The sequence below is a fragment of the Leucopleurus acutus genome (assembly GCF_964270905.1).
Source record: "Leucopleurus acutus genome assembly, chromosome: 6".
Lineage (NCBI taxonomy): Eukaryota > Metazoa > Chordata > Mammalia > Artiodactyla > Delphinidae > Leucopleurus > Leucopleurus acutus.
The window spans coordinates 67854229-67875079 of record NC_139149.1 but is presented as its reverse complement, the minus strand read 5'-3'; the positions used below and the strand labels follow the sequence as shown (position 1 = coordinate 67875079).

At 37.1% G+C, this 20851-nt stretch overlaps 1 protein-coding gene across 6 annotated transcripts in view; it reads left to right on the top strand.

The window, feature by feature from the left end:
* PDE1A (phosphodiesterase 1A) overlaps positions 1–20851 on the top strand; it is a gene marked incomplete at both ends in the record, with an annotated part of 354419 nt that overhangs the window by 312298 nt on the left and 21270 nt on the right. For 4 of the 6 annotated variants that reach the window (XM_082841416.1, XM_082841413.1, XM_082841412.1 and 1 more), the window contains 3 exons: positions 3755–3836; positions 6294–6414; positions 7429–7616. In XM_082841416.1, coding sequence (XP_082697542.1) covers positions 3755–3836; positions 6294–6414; positions 7429–7616 — 391 coding nt within the window. The remainder of the gene's footprint in view (positions 1–3754; positions 3837–6293; positions 6415–7428; positions 7617–20851) is intronic. The other 2 variants (XM_082841417.1, XM_082841414.1) reach the window with 1 other exon arrangement.

Sequence of the window (20851 nt, the reverse complement as noted above, 5' to 3'; positions counted from 1 at the left end):
AAGAATCAACATTGTGAAAATGGCTATACTACCCAAAGCAATCTACAGATTCAGTGCAATCCCTATCAAATTACCAATGGCATTTTTTTTACAAAACTAGAACAAAAAACTCTTAAAATATGTATGAAAATACAAAAGACCTCAAATAGCCAAAGCAATCTTGAGAAAAAAAAAAACCGGAGCTGTAGGAATCAGACTCCCTGACTTCAGACTATTTTACAAAGCTACAGTAACCTAGACAATATGGTACTGGTACAAAAACAGAAATATACATCAATGGAACAGGATAGAGAGCCCAGAGAGAAACCCATGCACCTATGGTCAATTAATCTATGAGAAAGGAGGCAAGGATATACAATGGAGAAAAGACAGTCTCTTCAATAACTGGTGCTGGGAAAAGTGAACAGCTACATGTAAAAGAATGAAATTAGAACACTCCCTAATACCATACACAAAAATAAACTCAAAATGGATTAGAGACCTAAATGTAAGACTGGACACTATAAAGCTCTTAGAGGAAAACATAGGAAGAACACTCTGACATAAATCACACAAGATCTGTGATTGACCCACCTCCTAGAGTAATGGAAATACAAACAAAAATAAATAAATGGGACCTAATGAAACTTAAAAGCTTTTGCACAGCAAAGGAAACTATAAACAAGACGAAAAGACAACCCTCAGAATGGGAGAAAATATTTGCAACCAAATCAATGGACAAAGGATTAATGTCCAAAATATATAAACAGTTCATATAGCTCAATATTAAAAAAAACAAACAACCCAATCAAAAAATGGGCAGAAGACCTAAACAGACATTTCTCCAAAGAAGACATACAGATGGCCAAGAAGCACATGAAAAGCTGCTCAATATCACTAATTATTGGAGAAATCCAAATCAAAACTCCAGTGAGGTATCACCTCACACTGGTTAGAATGGGCATCATCAGAAAATGTACAAACAACAAATGCTGGAGAGGGTGTGGAGAAAAGAGAACCCTCTTGCACTGTTTGGAATGTCAATTGATACAGCCACTGTGGAGAACAGTATAGAGATTCCTTAAAAAACTAAAAATAGAATTGCCAAATAATGCAGCAATCCCACTACTGGGCATATACCTAGAGAAAACTATAATTCAAAAAGACACATGAACCCCAATGTTCACTGCAGCACTATTTACAATAGCCAGGTCATGGAAGCAACCTAAATGCCCATAGACAGGAGAATGGATAAAGAAGATATGGTACATGTATACAATGGAATATTACTCAGCCATAAAAAGGAATGAAATTGGGTCATTTGTAGAGACGTGGATGGACCTAGAGACTGCCATACAGAGTGAAGTAAGTCAGAAAGAGAAAAACAAATATATTAATGCATACATGTGGAATCTAGAAAAGTGGTGCAGATGAACTGGTTTGCAAGGCAGAAATAGAGACACAGATGTAGAGAACAAATATATGGATGCCAAGGGGGAAAGCAAGGGGTGGGGTGGGGGGGATGAAATGGGAGATTGGGATTGACATGTATACACTAATATGTATAAAATAGTTGACTAATAAGAACCTGCTGTATAAAAAAATTAATTAATTAAATTTTAAAAAAAGGAATCCCCAATATCATATTTCCCATGAAGTCTATGAGTAGCCTTATTTCTACTTTAATAATAGTAATATCATCTATATTTTAGCAAGTTATTAATATTATTCTTTCACTTTATTCTCAACATGTTAAAATCAAATTCATAATAGTCTTTAAATCAAGCCCTCATCCAGATCATCTTATTTCTATTAGTGGCCCCAAAGTCTCCTTTTCATTCAGGTTTGAAGCACAAGCCTCTCCCTAAACTTACCCCAAGCCATCTCCCACACTGCCAACAAATTAGTGTTTCAAAAGTAGAATTCCTCTTATGTCAATTCCATATAGAATAAAGAGGGGAAAAGCCAGTGCCTCTCCATTACATGTAAATTAAGTAGTAATCCTTTTCCTTGTGGTTTAATACCATCCAAGATATGCATTAGACTTCATAAATACCTCTAATTTGCACAGCTCTGTGTTTTAGCTAGTATTATGAATTATGATTCTTATTAGCTAACATTTAATGACTATTGACTATATATTAGTCAGTGTCCTTAGGCGTCACATAAATTATTTTAGATAACCTCAGGATAACCCTATTAGGTAGATACTATTATATCCTTATTCTTAAAAACAAGTCAACCGAAATCACTGAGTTGGGTAACAGAGGAAAATTCATTTCGGCAAAGTCTGTGATGTGTCTGAAGTAACAGAGACAGCCTGTTGAACAGCAGTGATTTAGCTCTGCGTCTTGTGACTCCAAGGCTAATGACACAGTAATTTCTGCCCCCCCGCATCTGTCCCTTAAGCCAAGTATAAATATTAATTCCAAATGGAATGGATGTTATTCTCTTGGGAAATGGTGAGGCTTGCTGGGAAAGGTCACAGAAATTCTTGCCCTATTTTCTCTAAGTCATGACATAGTGAGACATTCCTATTTGTAGCTACTTTGCCTACTTCTTTGGTGACTGTATCTAGATTTTTCCAAGCAATTCTCATTTCAAACTTTCTCTCCCTTCTAATCAGAGGCATAGTTTAGTGTAAATGCACTAGAAAACATCATCAATAAAAACTTTAAAGCCACATGTTGACATAAAGTTGTAAAGATCATGATGAAAAGCTGCTAGAGGAAGCAAAGGAAACTGAAGTTCTCAGACAGGTTTGCCTTGTAATATGGGCTCTGCTACAAAGTAAAGGCCACTCCCTTTTGTCCCCTGATCTCAACCATATATTCTAAGTTGTGGTCTTATGCAAGGCCAGTGTACCCCATGAAGGTATACAACCAACAGATTAGGAGAAAATAGAACCCAAAGCATTCTTTCAAATATCTGGGCAGTTGAGGTGAATGGGGCAAGTGAAGTATCCTACCTCCTTTTTCTTTGTGAGCACATCTTGAATGCAAAGAATCAATGTTTGATAAACCTTATCATAATAAAGCTTTGTCCAGAGCAGCCACCTTTATTTCAGGAAACGAAAATCTAATTATGATGTTAACCCAAACAAAAATGGAATTCTTTAACCTTTGTGCTCAATCTACAATTGATAAGACCAAATAATAAAAAATCATTGACATTTCAATTTTCTCTGAGAAGAATACATTAAAATAAAATTTATGCACACAGAATGTAAGAATGTTGCAGATATTCCTCATTACTTGCTGTAGGAGATTCAGTAAAACTTGGTTAATAAGTAAAAAGATGTTTCAAAATGCTCATACACTTTTAAATTTAAAAAGCCATCCAATCATGAATTCTTGATACTGAAGGTCTGCTGATGTATTTGGCGTGGAAAAATGAAGCAGAAAAATCCATGAGATGGATTGTTAATTAAATGCCAAATAACACACCGAGAAGACTATTTTATGGTGACTTTAGAAAATTCCAAAGAGCAAAGGTTTGTCTCTTTATAATCAAGGGGTTGTAATACCAATGTGGAGTCTCTAGGTGCTGAAAATGTTCATGTTTTTTTACTTCTGCAATGTGTGCCATATGCAACATATCCCCAAAAGGAGACCATGTGAGTAAAATTATATGAACTTGAACAATAGCTTTTGTTTTGTGATAAATACACAATGCTAATTAAGAAATAAAATATGCAGCTTTTTAAGCCTTTTTATCTAAGCTGCTTTTAGTTTCTCCACACCAACTCTGTACTAATGGGCTTTCCTTTCCGCAGGGAGATAAAGAAGCTGAATTAGGGCTTCCATTTTCCCCACTTTGTGATCGGAAGTCAACGATGGTGGCGCAGTCCCAAATAGGTAATACTGAGGATTGATGGTTGTGGAGAGCGGGTGTGTGCCTGTCAGTTTTCAAATGGATACATGATGTTGTTCACCCATGAAAACCTCACTCCATATTCATGATGAATTTGATCTTTAGACTGATCTATATGGTGGTGAATGAAGAATTTTGAAACATTTTCACAAAATGAACTCAATAAAGCAGTATTAGTGAATAATAATTGTTATTCTCTTTGTAATCCTTTTACAAAATAGAGGACTTTCTTCTTTTGCAAGAGACAGCATTTCTTGTTTTGTTGCTGATTATTTTCTGTAATTTAATCCTTTGTATTTAGGACAATCCGATGAAAATATTAATATATCTGTTATCACTGTTTGCATAATATTCTTAATATACTAGCTCATATTCTTTTGGGAAAAAAATTCTTATGATATGAATAGGGAAGCCAACAACAGGAAATCTGTAAAATGATATTGCTCCCAACCATATTTATCCTTTTCATTTGTGCTTATAATGGAGACTTCAAGTCCAGCCCATGATTAAAACATATTATTGCTATGCTGCATGGTTCATATATTTGTAATAGTTATTCCCTGGGCCAGCATCTTCATTACTGATCTATATGATCAATAAATATAAGGATGACTGCCTTACCTCTCTAGTTGGTCTGGTACCACCTCCTACAAAGTGGTGGTCAGCTGTCAGAAAGCTTCTTGCTCTCACCTTTCCCCTCTTCCTACCCATGTTCCAACAGCTGTTTTCCTAGCTACCATAACACAGGTGACTCTCATCGTTTAGAAGTTGTGAATATGTCAGGTTAAGGACCTCCTTGGGCAAGCTGAGAAGAATAGAAGTGTGTGAGGCTTATTGCCGTAATGTAAATTGCTGCCATGTTAGTAGAGGTGACTCATTTGATAGTCTCTAGATCCCAGGCATTTAAAACCATAGACAAAACGTGAAAGAACACCCTGGTGGTCAATTAACATTGACTCAACTTGAAGTCATCAATTCAAACACAAAACTATTGAAATTTTTGAATGAAAAATGCATCTTAGGGCTTCCCTGGTGGCGCAGTGGTTGAGAGTCCGCCTGCCGATGCAGGGGACACGGGTTCGTGCCCCGGTCCGGGAAGATCCCACATGCCGCGGAGCGACTGGGCCCGTGAGCCATGGCCGCTGAGCCTGCACGTCCAGAGCCTGTGCTCCGCAACGGAAGAGGCCACAACAGTGAGAGGCCCACGTACCGCAAAAAAAAAAAAAAAAAAAAAATGCATCTTAATGTATGCTATGGTGAATACAATTACTTGAAATGTGAATTACTTTATCCACGTTTCTGATGGATAGGATACTTTTTAAATATAGATATTTCCCAGGACACTATCATTTAAAAAGCATCCCCGCAGTGTTCTCTTATATTCAGATGGTAGTCTGTTGCTCCCAGTTGTGTTTAAGGCAACAAGTGCTTGATTTCCAGCACCACACCTCTCCTGGGACCTCGGGTGTTGAATGTACACAGAGCTTGTCTCCTCCTCCACCTAAACACAGGTGGTAAATGCTCCTAAAGGACCGTGCCCCATTCTCTGTGTGTGTCATTTTCTAGTTTGATGAGTACTTTCAATGTAAACTCTTTATTCAATCCTGTCATCTCAAAGTGGCGGGATTAATGCTGTTCTCTGTTCTGATTTAACAGAATACGCCCACACGTTGCGAACTTAAAGCTTTACATCCTGGGAATAATAAACAGCAATTTGAAATATTAACACACTGGCAGAAAGCTCTGACTGATACAGTGTGAGAAAAAAAAGTGGTTGCCTTCCTGTGGCTTGAGAAAAAAATTTCAATTATTTAGTTTCTTTGGAGCTTACATATTATTTCTTGTTAGTCAATAATAAAATTCAACGAACAAGTGAAGACCTTTCAGAAAGAAGAGTGATCCCTCTCATTAACAGAGGAAAATAGATTGACTCTGGTTAGATCTGAAATTATTGTTAACAATAAGATGAGGCTGAGTATTAAGTAGGAAACCAATTACACTTGAGTTAGCAAGCTTAAATTGTATCACTTCCACTGCTTGAGAGATGATTTTGTAGAACAGTTAAACTCTCTCTAAAGATTGTGTTATTGGATTAAAAATAATTGCAATGGGCTTCCCTGGTGGTGCAGTGGTTGGGAGTCCGCCTGCCGATGCAGGGGACACGGGTTTGTGCCCCGGTCTGGGAGGATCCCGCATGCCGCGGAGCGGCTGGGCCCGTAAGCCGTGGCCGCTGGGCCTGCGCGTCCGGAGCTTCTGCTCCGCAACCAGTGAGAGGCCCGCGTACCGGGAAAAAAAAAAAAAAAATTGCAAGGGGTAAGCTGAACCAATGTTGTAGTTGAAACTTGTTATCAGGAGCATCAGAATCTCTGCATTATTACTAATGTTAGAATTCAGGAAATTGTAACACTTGAATATATTTATTTATGTTTTTGCTTTTGTAGGTTTCATTGATTTCATAGTAGAGCCAACATTTTCTCTTCTGACAGACTCAACAGAGAAAATTATTATTCCTCTTATAGAGGAAGACTCAAAAACCAAAACTCCTTCCTATGGAGCAAGCAGGTTTGATGTTTTCTTTTTTGCATCTTTTCCTTTTTACTTATGATTATCTTTATTATTCCTTACATTAGGCAGGAAATTCTTAGAAGAATTATTAGGTAGTATTGCCACCTAATGGCTCTGCAATATATTGCATCTGCCTTTGAAATTAGGAATTTGATGTCCACTACAAAAAATATCAAAGTACTAAGGAGTATAACAGAATTGTATTCAATACTCAAGAGAATAAATGTTATTTTAATTTTCATTAAAATGTATGAATTATGTCCTGGATATAGTAACGTGTCTGGTAGTGGTGGGCAGTTGGGAGACGGGCATTGTGTTGGCTTGCTAACAAATCAATCACAGCTCAATTGTATGTCTAGAAAGATGCCTACATCAAAGTTAGCCTTTTAGATGACATGAATACAGTGGATCTGTATAACATGTAACTTAAAATATTTCAATCTAGATTTTTTTCAATGATAAATGTGTTAAGGGATGTTATTTAAAACTTCCAGTTGCAGAAAAATTATGCTAAATTCTTGTCCATCTGAACACATAGTTTTTCCAAATAACATACCAGCATTTCCTAAATGTTGCCCTAATGAGGAAACTGAGGGAATGTTCTACCTGAGAAAGATCCACATTATCCTAGAGATTAAATGGTGACGGAAGGGCAGGGACCATTACCCCACTTTTAGCTCCAGAACGGTGATGCCGCTGTGCTGCTCACCAGTGGACTCACCACTAAGTCAGCTCATCTCAAGGTTCTGCTGCTCTAATTAGGCCTCACCCACCCGCACCCCATAATACATGTGGGCCCTGACCTGCTGCTCTGGGAATCCCAAAAGAGCCTGGCCCTCTCCATGAGGGGAGGAAGGTAGGAGGTGAGCAGCTCTGACAGGTGCTCAAAACTGGGCCTGAGCAGCTGCCTTCCTGCTTCTGTAGCTGGTTTTGTAACGTGTTTCAGGCTTTGCTTCCTCATCCCATATACTGCCCTTGGTATTTCCTGTTTTCTTTGGTGGTTACTATTAGCTCAAGCACCTTTATGTTATCACATCTTTCTCATTCCTCTAGACGATCAAATATGAAAGGCACCATGAATGATGGAACCTATTCCCCAGACTACTCCCTTGCAAGCGTGGACCTGAAGAGCTTCAAAAACAACCTGGCGGACATCATCCAGCAGAACAAAGAGAGGTGGAAAGAATTAGCTGCTCAAGGTACGGTTGTTTATGAAGGTTTACTACCATCTCTCTCTGTCCTAACTCCTCCTCTGAGATGTTGGATTTTTTTCCCCCTAGATTTCTTCTTTTATAAAATATGCAAGCCCTTGGAGGTGTTTAGAATTTGGCTACCCTTTGACTACTCATAAGAAAATTGGTTTGTATGTTAAATGAAAAGACATTCTGCTCTGTTTGTGCCATGTGGGCTGCAGAAGTATTGACGTGGGTGGCAGTGAAGTGGATGTGAAGGATGGGACAATAAAAGAGCGACAAGACTTTATGTGGCACAGTAACGTCCTCTTCATTTCTAGAGGTGCTTTTGATCCTGTGTTTTAGGCTTTCCAAGTAGTTTTGTGTTGCATTAGGAATGCAACACTTAGTGTTAGAGATTTGAGTATATGTTTTTTTCAGCTTTGCTAAGTTACTTCTTTGGCTGACAGGTTCACGGATGAGTTGGGAGAATCGTTTGTAATCGGCTACCAAAGAAAACAAATGGGAGGCTAGCTCTGTATTTCTGACATGTTTTTTATTCAGATTAATTAGTCTATTTGGTTTCCAAGGCATGTCAGTTGTATCAGTCATTATCCTTCATGCAGGAAATTAGCTTTCAAATTCCACATCTGGCCCATCTCCTTTCATGCTGCATCCCATAGACCTATCTCTCTCATGCTTTATACTCCCTGCACAGTGGCATTCTGGCAGGTTCTTATAATACCCCAGGGCCTTTGCAATGATTGTTTCTTCAGCCAGGAATTCTCCTCTTGGAGCTTTTGCAAGGCTGATTCCTTCTTGGCTGGCTGATTCATTCCTTGGCTGGAGTGTTCCTCCCTCTGCAATCTGTATTTTATTTCTAATTTGCAAAACACAGTACTTAATAACTTTTTAAATTCTCACATGGATCTTACTGTTATCATTCCCATTTTACAGATAAGGAAACTGAGGCAGAGGACAGTTATGTGACTGGCCTCAAATCCTACAACTAGTAAGTGAAGGAGCTGAAATTCATTCTTCCTCTACAAATGCAGTGCCCTAAAACCCCATGCTAGACCGCCCACCAAAGAGACCCTCCTTGACCACTAAAAGTAATGTCCTCTGTCCTGGTTTCCCCTATTCAAACCCAGTTTAGTCATTTCAAAGTGGTATCACTAGTCCATAATCAATGATGTTGATTTATTCCTTTCCTTATCCTCTGTCTTCCACATGGGAACGTACAATCTTCAAAAGTCGGGTCATGGTCTACTGTGTTTCCCAGGGTTTCCTCAGCTCCTGGTACAGTGCTGGGCATATCACAGGCACTCAGTAAATATTTGTTTAATTAAATAGTTAGTTAATCCTGGATGGGGCTGCATTATTTCTCCACCTCTGCTATTAGAAAACTTTTAAAAATACCAATCTAATGCCTTCATCTGAGTCTGTAACTTGTGTTCTCCCAGCCACTTAAGTCTGATCTTAGTTGAAAGGAAACAGTTTCCCAAACATTTGTGGCTCTATACAGCCATTACAAGGACCACTTCCTCGATGTATAACCTGTGTGATCACACAGTTCCTCCCCCACCCCCCACTCAGAATGGCCCTATGCATAATTAAATACTCTAGTATCATCATCTTGAAATTCTTAAAAAATTTGGAGCTAGGGGCCTTATTTTTATTTGGCACTGCGCCTTGCAATTATATAGCTATTCCTGGCCCTTACGAAGGGTCTTTGTAGTCATACATTATTGTCACTCAATAAAAAACATCACACAATACAAGATCCAGATGACCATACTAAAACATTTTCAAACCCATCTAACTGGAGACTTCAAGTGACTAGAATTTCCCCTCTATATGAACAAATTATACTCATGATATTGACCCTGAAGCACTATAAGATATAAATCGCTAGACCATAAGCTGTTTGAAAACAGGAACAATATCTATTGTATTGTCATTATTTCTCAGAGCTGGCTTGTCTCTGGCATACTACAGGTGCTGTAAAATTATTTACTGAATGTGGTTTTGAATGAAAGAATGAATGAATACTTAAAATTCACTTTGAATATATTCATTCAGAAAGGAAAATGAATGAATATATTAGATTTTCAGCAATGAAGGGAAGAGAGGAGGGAAACAAGATTTCTGAAACCCTTCCTATGTACCAGGCATTTTAGACGTATTGTCCTATTTTCTCCTACAACCTTGTGAAGTAGAAAGTATTATTCCCATTTTGTACGTTTGGAAACCGAGGATCACACAGCTTCTAAGCACTAGAGTCAAAACTGATTCTTTACCCCAAGGTTTTTCCCACTCCCTCCTATTTTACTGTCCCATATCTTTCAAGAAAGTTTGAAAAAATTGACTTGAAATATTTATCTTCAACAAATCCAAAGAATCCAATTGACCAAGATACACTCTGTTCTAAGAAAGTTTTAACTAAAATGAACAACAGTGAACCCCAAATACCAACCCATCACCTGGAACCTATTTGTCATAAAAGAAAACATTGTGTCAAAATTGTATTAGGGCTACAATTGCTCCCTTTCTAATAAACTTTCTGGCACTGTGATCTATTGAATGTTGTGTTGCACACAGAGGTAAATTTTAGATTTGCATAAAGTTTTCAACTTACATTTCTGGAATTGAGTAATAATAACTTAGTTCTGCAGTTAGAAAATGTAGAACCAAGATTTGAGCACAGGAAGTCTGGCTTTAAGCAAATTAAAATTATAAAGTATTTTGATAATATAATTTCCAAGGGGTATTTGTGTAGAGTACACATAGTTTGAATAAAGCAAATAATGTCCAATTTTCATTATTTATAAAATTGTACACTTGGTTTCTATTTCCAATGCAATGGTGATCTAGATAAACTTAAAGAAATATGGTAAAAACAACTAACAATGCTGGATGAAATATTGTTGAAAAGAAATTGACACCCTTAGGACCTGTCCAAATAAAGATAAAACAGAAATTCAGAGAAATAAGGAAACTTTGGAGCCACAATCTCTCCTGAGGGCACCTGTTTACCTCTACTGAAGTCATAGGTTTGCAGACTGAATTTATTACCACATCGGGTTTATGCCAGAAGTGCAAATTTGGTTTTACATTTAAAAATTCTATTACTGCAATTCACCATATTAATGATAAAAGGTGAAAAATGCGTCTCAAAGGACGCAGAAAGAACATTCAAGAAAATTCAATATCCGTCCATTTTTTTAATTCAGAGGGATAGTCCTAATCTACTATTTTTTTCCCCACTTTTCTTGCCTTCATTTTTACTGCTTAAGTTTTTGTTCTATCCTAATTTATTTCCTTTATGGTTTGAAACATTTGCACTCTATTCCTATTATTCTCATAATTAATTAGAAGATTTTAAATGTATAATCAATAGTAAATAACAAAGAGGTTAACCAATAATTTTACCTTTCCACCAAATAACACAAAAACCTTAGAAAACTTTGTAACTGATATTTTTTAAAGTTTTAGAAATACACACTTTATAATTAATAATTAACATTTAAAACATCTTCTTGAAATTCAAGAATATGAGACTGCTTTCTAACATTGTTTTGAAAAATCAAACTAGTGCAGGAAGACCCTCTCAAGGTTCTTCCTCAGCCAGTCAGAGATGTTCCTCAGATAATCAGTGGAGAGCTATCTCAGCCCTTCCAGGGCTCTTTGATTGCTAGGATTTTTCTGTTAAATCCTGCTGGTCTACCAGTTACCCCAAACTTGGACCACAATCTCAGGCTTGCAAAGCTGTGGGTTTTCCCCATGTATTCTAAACTAAATCCACCTTTATGTTGGAGAAAACAGGGTTTTGTTTCTCTCTTTTTTTTTTTAACATCTTTATTGGAGTATAATTGCTTTACAATGGTATGTTAGTTTCAGCTTCACAACAAAATGAATCAGTTATATATATACATATATTCCCATATCTCTTCCCGCTTGCGTCTCCCTCCCTCCCACCCTCCCTATCCCACCCCTCCAGGCGGTCACAAAGCACCGAGCTGATCTCCCTGTGCTATGCGGCTGCTTCCCACTAGCTATCTACCTTACGTTTGGTAGTGTATATATGTCCATGTCTCTTTATCGCTTTGTCACCACCCAAACTGAGTCTACCTCCTCTGGCAGCAAAGCTGTTTTCCACTCTCAAGCTGGGGTTGGCGGAGGAGGTTGGGAGTAGCTCCAGGCAAGAAGGTCACAGGTTTCTCTTGTTCTTACCTGAATCTCCAGAAATTTTTCAATAAATGCTTCTCAGAGTGTTGTGTTGCCTTGATTGATTTCCGGTGTGATGGAATAGTTGTTTTTGTTAATGTTTTCCAACTGTATACTTGTTTTCTGTGGAGAGGAAACCCTTGGCCTCTTTACATCACTGTAACAGGAAGTCCTCTCTCTCCATATCGGTTTTTGGGAGAATTAAATGAGTTGATTTACGTAATCTGCTTACAAGTACCTAAAATAGTAGCTACTACATGAGTTGGCTTTTATTATTGTAATTATTATTTACTGTGCTTCTGGGATACAGTAAAAAACTAAAGAGACAATAATACCTACCTTCATGAAAGAATGGGAATTAGGAGCAGGATTGAAGTTTTAAATAAGGTGGCTAGGAAAGGCTTTACTGAGAAAGTGATAATGTAAATAAATACATGGAGGAGGTTAGAAAGACTTATGGGGAGGTCTGGCATAAGAGGTGGGGGAATAAGTTTTCAGAAAGAGGAAATGACTAGCACAATATCTGGGATGTGGAGCTTGGCTGACATGCAAGAAATAACAGGAGGCAAGTGAAACAGGGAAATTGGGCAAGTGGGAATAATGTAGGCAATGTGTTAGATGGGTAACATGATGTCACATCATTGGTTTGGGTCCAAGAGAGATAGGAAAACCTTATGTATGATTTTGAAGAAGAAAAGTAAAAATGAAATGAACTGGGGCTTCCCTGGTGGCGCAGTGGTTGAGAGTCCGCCTGCCGATGCAGGGGACACGGGTTCGTGCCCCGGTCCGGGAAGATCCCACATGCCGCGGAGCGGCTGGGCCCGTGAGCCATGGCCGCTGAGCCTGCGCGTCTGGTGCCTGTGCTCTGCAACGGGAGGCGCCACAGCAGTGAGAGGCCCGCGTACCGCAAAAAAAAAAAAAAAAAAAAAAAAAGCTGAAGATGCACGTGCCATATTTCCCAACAATCTCACTTCTGTATTTTTACCTTAGAGAGACTTTTGCTCATGTGCATCAGAAGACATGAGCAAAACATCCATTGCAGCATTGTTCATGAGTGCAAAAATCTGCAAACAACAGTAAAATGAATTCATAAGCTGTGATTCATATTCATATTATGAACCAGCATACAGCTGTTAAGAAAAATAAAACTTCACTGTGAATATTAACAGGGATGAAAGGCACAAATAATATTAAGCAAAATATGCAAGCTGCTATAATATAGCAAGATACCATTTATAGAAAGTTTAAAAAAACTAAAAACTGAATAATAGGTTTTAGAATACACACATGATAAAACTAAAGAATGATGGGGAAAATATTCAGAATGGAGAATCTAGGGAAAGGATGGAGAATTTATTTAGGAGTTAGTAATATTTTACTTCTTTGGTTGGGTTCTAGACATACATGTTCATTTGGTGATTATGGTTATACCTAACATATATGCTTTATATATGTAAATATCCATTTTTTATGAATAGAATATTTCATAATAAAAAATTTTAAAATGTGATCTGCTGTGAAAGCACAGCAACTAGAATAGACATCTATTTTAAAATCAGTGTGTATCAGATACTGCCATTGTAATTTCCCATTGCCATCACCTCTGGTCTTAAATATACTGAAGATGAAGTTTTCCTTATTGCATTGAGATGAAAATAAGCAGGTTATATGATGCTTGATTAAACATCACGGTTCTGAGCAGAATCCCGGATGTTTGGTCATCATCAGGCCGGCTCTGAAACTATATTTCATAGTTGTCTCAAAAACATCCCACTAATCCTAGAGCAGTAGAAGGTATGGCTGCTTAGGCCCCAAGGTATGCAGCTCCTGGGTCATCAATAAAACAAAACACTTTTTTAAAGAGTCATTTCATTCAGTAAGCCTTCTATTAAGGATCTGAGAACAATCTGTTTAAGAATGTTGTACGTAAATGCATTCCTTTTTGACACAGTGTGTTTTCAAAAAGTAAAGCCAGTGAATGGCAAACACAAAAAGGAAAAAATTCTTTCCTCCAACCCAAACTGTTTTTGGTTAAATTTATCCATTTAGTGTGAGGAAAATGCCTTCATTATCTATTCAGCTTTCCTCAGCATCTTAAGTCTCTGCCCAGTCTCTATGTTTTTCTGTATTACTTAAGAGCAAACAGGAGATCTTAAGAGGGTGTGTGACTGTCCTCTAGTGAGGCAGGTGGAGGGAAATGGTGAGGAAAGTCACTTTTCTATTTCTACCTATGGAGTCTCAGGCCAATCACATAACTTTTCTTACCCTCAGTACATGTTATTATTGGGAAAATCCTATTTGTCCTAATGAAGGAGCAGACATTCCCATAAATTCTGACCAATCCGTGTTTATGCTCCAGAGTTTTGAATGTCTGTGATGCAGCTTTGAGAACAAGGCACCAAGGAAATGAGAAAAAATAAAAGAGTACATTTGCCTATACTGATGGCCAGTGGGTGAGAGATGCCCCCAATTAACAACCAAGGAAGTCCTATACAGGAAAGAAATGTATACATTTTAAAGTGCCATATAAAAGTAACTCATTTTCACTGGTGGCCTGACATCCTGCGTCATGAGCAACACCTGGGTCTGAAGCTGAGCTGGAGTAGATTAGGTTTTGTTTAGAACAGTACCTGAATGGCAAACACAAATATCTGTTCTCCCTTGAAGCAGAAGGGTTGCTTTTGTAAGTCATCTGAGAGACTGGTTCCTCTTTAGACACAAGAATTCCAAATTGACCCACGTCCACCAAATCCACCTAGATTGGAATAAAAACCATAAATCAATCCCAGATTTGTTTTCTTTTCCATCTTCTCAAAGAGAATGTGTACTTGAGAAAACTAGTTATGTCCCAGAATGAAATCTGGGTGGTCAGTCTGGAATGGAACGCACTATGTTTTTTACTGTACTGAGTAATTTTCTGATTTATTTGATATTGACTCAGACCCCAAAATACTAGGCTCAAAGATGATTAGGAAGTGAGAAAAGGAAGCAACATGGGAACTGAGACGCTACTGGAGTTGCACTGTGCCCAAATCACAGCTGTTTAGAACCAGAAGGAAACCTAGAGCTAGCTTAAGGCAAGCTTGACATTTTAGAATATGTATTAAAAATCTCAAACATAGCAGTGTTTTCTAGTTTCTTTTTGTGACTTACTTCCTACATAATTGCTTGAGAGTCATAGAATATGTTCAATATAATATTATTCATTTGAGCATTTTGAGACCTGCTTTTGGCTTAGTAGCTCATCTGTTCCACCAAAAAAGAAGGAAAAAAATAGGATTTTGATTAGAATTTCTTTGATATCAGTTTGGGGAGAATTGTCATCTTTATGGTATTGAGTCATCCTATTCATATATATCTTATCATTCCTATGTCTTCTTTCATGTTTCTCAGAAAGCTCATTTTTCTTTGATAATAATAATAGTAATGATGATGGAAAATATTTGATAGTGATATTAGATGTTAGGCACCATACTAAGCATATAATATGTTATGTAATCACTTAATATTTATAATCAACAAAACTATATTTTAAATTTCTGAATATATTTTGTTGGATTTTCCATCAGTATTTAATATTTTTTATTGATTTTGTGAATGAGTATTTCTTGCAGGTGTATACAAATCCAATTTGCCTTTGAATACTTACCTTCTGCAAGTAATGACAATTTTTTCCTTTCCGAAATGTATATCTTTTATAATTGTTTTTCTTGAGTCAACTGCACTAGCAAGTTTATCCAGAATGATCTGAAATGGAAGTGATAATGGCATTCAGCTTGTCTCTGAATTTAAAGGGAAGATGTTTAATGTTTCAGCATAAGTGTGATATTTCTTACTTTCTTTGATCTGCTCTTTATGAAGTTAATTTCCCATCAATATTAAGAAAATAAATTTAAAATAAAGTGTTTAGTTTTAACAAATGTCTTTTCTGTAGCTTTTTAAAATAATTCACTATTTTTCTTTTTAATTGGTTCATACAGTGAATTATATTAATAGATTTTCTAATGTTGAACTATCTTGTATTCCTTGGATAAACCCAACTTAATTGTTAGGTATTAACTTTGTAAAAGTGTATGTATTACTTTGGCTGGCATTATAAAATTTATATTTGTGGGTGAGATTAGCTGTTATTTTTCTTTCTCATACTGACCTTGTCTAGTTTTAGTATTGAGGTTATACTAGCCTCATAAAATGAGTTGGAGTTTTAAAATTCTTGAGCTTATGTGAAATTGGGAGAACTATCTTTAAAAACCATTAAGCCTAGTGTTTTATTTGTGGGATAATTTTATCTGCTGATTCAATTTCCTTAGTGTTTACATAGGATTTTAAAAGTTATTTAGTTTTTTATTTTTTTTAATTGTGAAATATAGTATACTGAAAAGGAATACATAAAAACATATGCACTATTTATAAGTAAATAACAAAGTGTACATTCTTATAATAGACAGTCATTATAGTGGCCTACAAAGAAGTAGTCTGCTGGCAAAGCTTAACAACTAGTTCAAAAAAAGTATGTATATATACACACATATATATGTATATATATGTGTGTATATATACAGGTTTATTATTACTATACAGGTTTATTAATATAAAGAATGAGTAGCACATAATTTATAAGTAATAATAAAATATACAATAGTCTATTATAAATTCTATACAGCTAATTGATTATCACAGAATGCTTTCACTGATTTTTGACAAACTCTTGTGTCCATTGTCGACTTATGGTTGCAACAGACAAATGGGTGTCATTCAGACTGATATTTTCATTTCTATCAAGGAGTAAGATGAAAGTACATAAATATATGTCAGAACTTAGAAAACATAGAAGGCATATATCAACTTTACTTGTTCATCAGAGATGCAAATGGTTTCTTGGTCGTTTAATTGGTTAGTGGCATTTGAATGCTGGAAGAAAATTCCCTCAATTTTTGTGCTATTTATAATGTAGCAGCTATAGACATGACACAGTCTTAAATTCAATCTCTATTTTTATCATTATCTCCACCATTTTAGACATCAATAAAACAATAATTTGAGCCCCGATTCGGAAAGTTTGATGATATCCATGGTGTGAATATCCCCACCATGGCCAGTTTCAAGCTATCCATATAATTTCTCTAAACATGGAGTTGGGAAAAGGTGCATGTTATATATTTGCATTTTACAGATATGGTAGAAATAACCTCGCAACACAGATGATAGTAAAATGTATCAAAATAATTAGGCAATGATGAGTTCTGAGTATTTATCACCTTTTTTTTGAATACAGTTTATTTAATTATAAGTTTATATAATTTTACTTTTAAGAAGTAGTTTTAACAAATAGTTTGTAAAATTTCTGAAATGTAACAATTGGGTCTTGGTGCAACATACTGCTGCCCATAAAGCTTTCTGTGATCCACCCTCACCTCCTTTATCTTGCTGAGTCAATTTGCATTTCTCTTCTCCTCACCCGCTTGCCTTACTCCAGACACACTGACCTCCACACTGTTCTTTTTTTTCCTGTCTTACAACATGTCAGATACCTTTCTGCTTTAAGAGCTTTGTACCGGCATCATTGTTAGAAACGCCTCTCCCCCAAATACAACATAGCTGCCTCCCTCTCTGCTTTCAAGTCCAGCTTCAGCTGTCACCTTGTCAATGAATGACTCCTCCCCTGGAAAAAATTTTCAAGTTCCACCCATGTTCCTCCCTTGCCCCCGATAACCCCCACCAACTATTTCCCCATAACACAACACTGTCTAGTCTATAAATAATTGCCTTATTAGCCTTAATTTTTATTGTCTCTCTTACCCCATTAAAAATAAGGTTCATGAGAACAAGGATGTTTGTTTTGATCACTGATGTATTCCAAGCTCCTAGAACAGTGACTGTCATGAATTCGAAATTCAAACAATTATATGTTGAAAAAAAAAAATAGGAGAGACAGATAGGGGGAGAGAGGGAGAGAGGGAGGGAGGGAGGAACAGAGGAAAGGAAGAAGGAACAAAAGAGAAAGGGAGAGAGGGAGGAAACCTACCATCTAGGCCAAGAAATAGAATATTGTGCCATGCCTTAGTAGTTCTATATGTTCTTCTCTAATCATTTCTTTCCTTCTCTTCCTTCCATGATCTAATCACTACCCTGAATTTTGTGATAATTATACCTTTGTATAACCTTAAACAATATATAGCTTAGTTTTGCTTATTTTAAAACTTGGTGAAAATGGAATCATGTCATATAAATTCATTTATGTTTAGCTTTCCACTCAATGCCATGTTTTTTGAGAATTATCCATGATGACCCAAATAGCTGTTGTCTCATTCAGCAGAGATGTTTTCTTGGATCCTGACAGAAAACATGAGACAGAAGAAAATGTATCCAAATACTGTGTAGATTTTTAAAAACTATTAAGTATTTAAGTTTTTCAAATAGTATATAACTATACTATTTCTTAGGCCACAAATCAGATGCACAGATAATGTAACTTCCATTATTTTTCTGTGACCAAACATAGTTTCCAGCTGAAGTCCCCTTTGTTACATGTTTGTAGAAAGCATAAGCTTATCAGTCAAATGTTTTAATTGAATCAGAGTAAGCCTGGTCAATTTAGGATACTGGGGAGGAAAAATTCAGATTTTTTAACCTCCTTTTCCTTCTTCTTTAGATAACATCGAAGTCCCCAGAGACTAATGAGGTGTTATGGATTTGGGATAAGTACCAGTCCTTGTTTGACTTCTGGACACTCTCCCTCTCATCTTCCCAGACCTATACCCTCCCATCTGCTTCTGGCAATTATCAGCTCCTGCTTCTGACACGGGACCCCTTGTTTCTACCATTATAGGCTGTCAGACCTTTGCTCTCCCCAGCCTGCTTACTCTCTCTCATTCTTCTTTCCTCTTGATGCTTCTCATGGCCTGAGAACAGGCTGCTCTTCCTTACATATGACTGAAGACTGCAGGGTTCTCCCAGGCTCTTTACCCTGACCTTCCATATAGCCACTACTCCAGTCCTTGTACTTGAGAGCACCTACCTTGCTGCTACCTTTCAGAATTCCAGATATGGGAATTCTGAGGAGACAAGGTCTCCTCTACTCCTAGATGCCTTAATTTATCTATAAAATCTTTCAGGCTTTCCCACTTAGAAATAACCCAAAATGTGACAGGTCTGGCTAAACCCAGGGTCCTGTCTCAGAGGCTGTAAGTTTCTAGCCCTCTTGTATCTTCCAACTCTCTTCTCTCTCCCATCTTCCTCTGGTTCCATAGGAATGGAAAAAATTGCCACTGGAACAATGAGTCAAACCTGTGCCACCTCCATTCTGAAGGCTACCCTTATCCTTCTTGCTACTCTTGGTAAAAACCTCAGTCCATATCCAGGAAATGAGAAACCTAGATATCTTCTGGAGGTATGAGTGGGGAAGTATGGAACTTGACTAAGTATTTTCCAGGAAACTTTGTCCCATTGATGGATGTGGCTTATGAATCTGAAGACTAAGAGTGTATGCATTGTTTCTGGGTACTTCACTAATAATATCTATGTCTACTTGTCTGAATGGGCATGGACCATGGTGACCAGTGGGAACAAAACCAGATAAGTTAACAGTTCACAGCATCAGCTCAACAAGACACACAGCTTTTGCAGTTGTTTCAGAAGAGAAATTAAAACTAAAGTTTGATTGTTAAATTGACTTTATTTAAAACAATATTACTCAATTAACATTTATCAAGTGTTTTTTACTACTTTGCAAGAAAAAAAAGATTGAAAGTTCATTTTTCTTTTAATTTGAATGATTTAAAGCTAACTGAATCATGTGATACAAATTGAAATAACTTTAAGTTCTTTGAGGTTTTTCAGGGTGGTTAATATTTTCAAAAATGTTTCAGAGGGAAACTGACATTTTTGATCATAGAGAAATCTGTTTTAAAGATAAAAAAAAATGAGACAACCTTCTCTGTTTTCTACCAAGGTCCAGGGCAATCTTAAGACATGTTTAGGAACTTTAATTCAGTTAAACTATTTTTTTCCAAGAAAATACTTACAGGATCCTAAAGGCCTCTTTTAAAAATTGAGTGCTATAACAAATAGCCAATTTATTCTCATTTTCACTCAATGTCTAACTTAGGGAACTTTAGGGACAAATGTAAGAAACTGTTGTCTCACACACACACACACACACACACACACACACACACACACACACTGACTCCCACAGATTGTTCTGTCCGTTTTGAAAGTTCCACTATTTAAATCGGGCTGATTCCTCCTTTTGGTTTCAACATGGTGTGAGAGAGTTACCACTGGAGCAATCAGGAGTAATCCCATCTGAATGCCACCCTTCTCTTCCTCCTTTGCTTCTCTGGGGGAAACCTGGATCCGTGTCCTTGGGCGTCATCAGGAAACAAGGCTGAGGGGCTTCAGACTCTATTCCCAAAACTCTTAGGACACTTAGAGAGGCTTCCTCAGTAAATCATCTTTAGAGCTGATAGATGATAAACTGCCCGGGAAGAATAAATTTTTAGCCCAACCATCACACCCAAACCAGTTACACAGCAGTACTTTCACTCCCACAGACCTGTATCACTCTGCACTCTGATCTCCTAGAGCTTTGCTAGACTTTTTTTGCTTTATTTGGCAGCAGTCCCTATTAGTCCCTAATAGTGCACCTCACTCTTACGTCTGCTGCTTAGAGAAAATAAAAATAGATTTTTTGAAAAGAATGAAAACATGCCATGTTACTTTGTATTCAATTACTTTAAAAGGTTATGTTTATAAATACTTTTTCACAAAATATTTAGTTACTCCTTTCCATTATCTTTTAATAAAACATAATGCATTTATTTACTTATTAATTTTTTTGGCTGCGTTGGCTCTTTTGTTGCTGCACACAGACTCTCTTTAGTTGCAGCAAGCAGGGGCCACTCTTCGTTGCCGTGCGCAGGCTTCTCGTTGTGTGGCTTCTCCCATTGTGGAGCACGGGCTCCAGGCACGTGGGCTTCAGTAGTCCTGGCGCATGGGCTCAGTAGTTGTGGCTCACAGGCTGTAGAGCACAG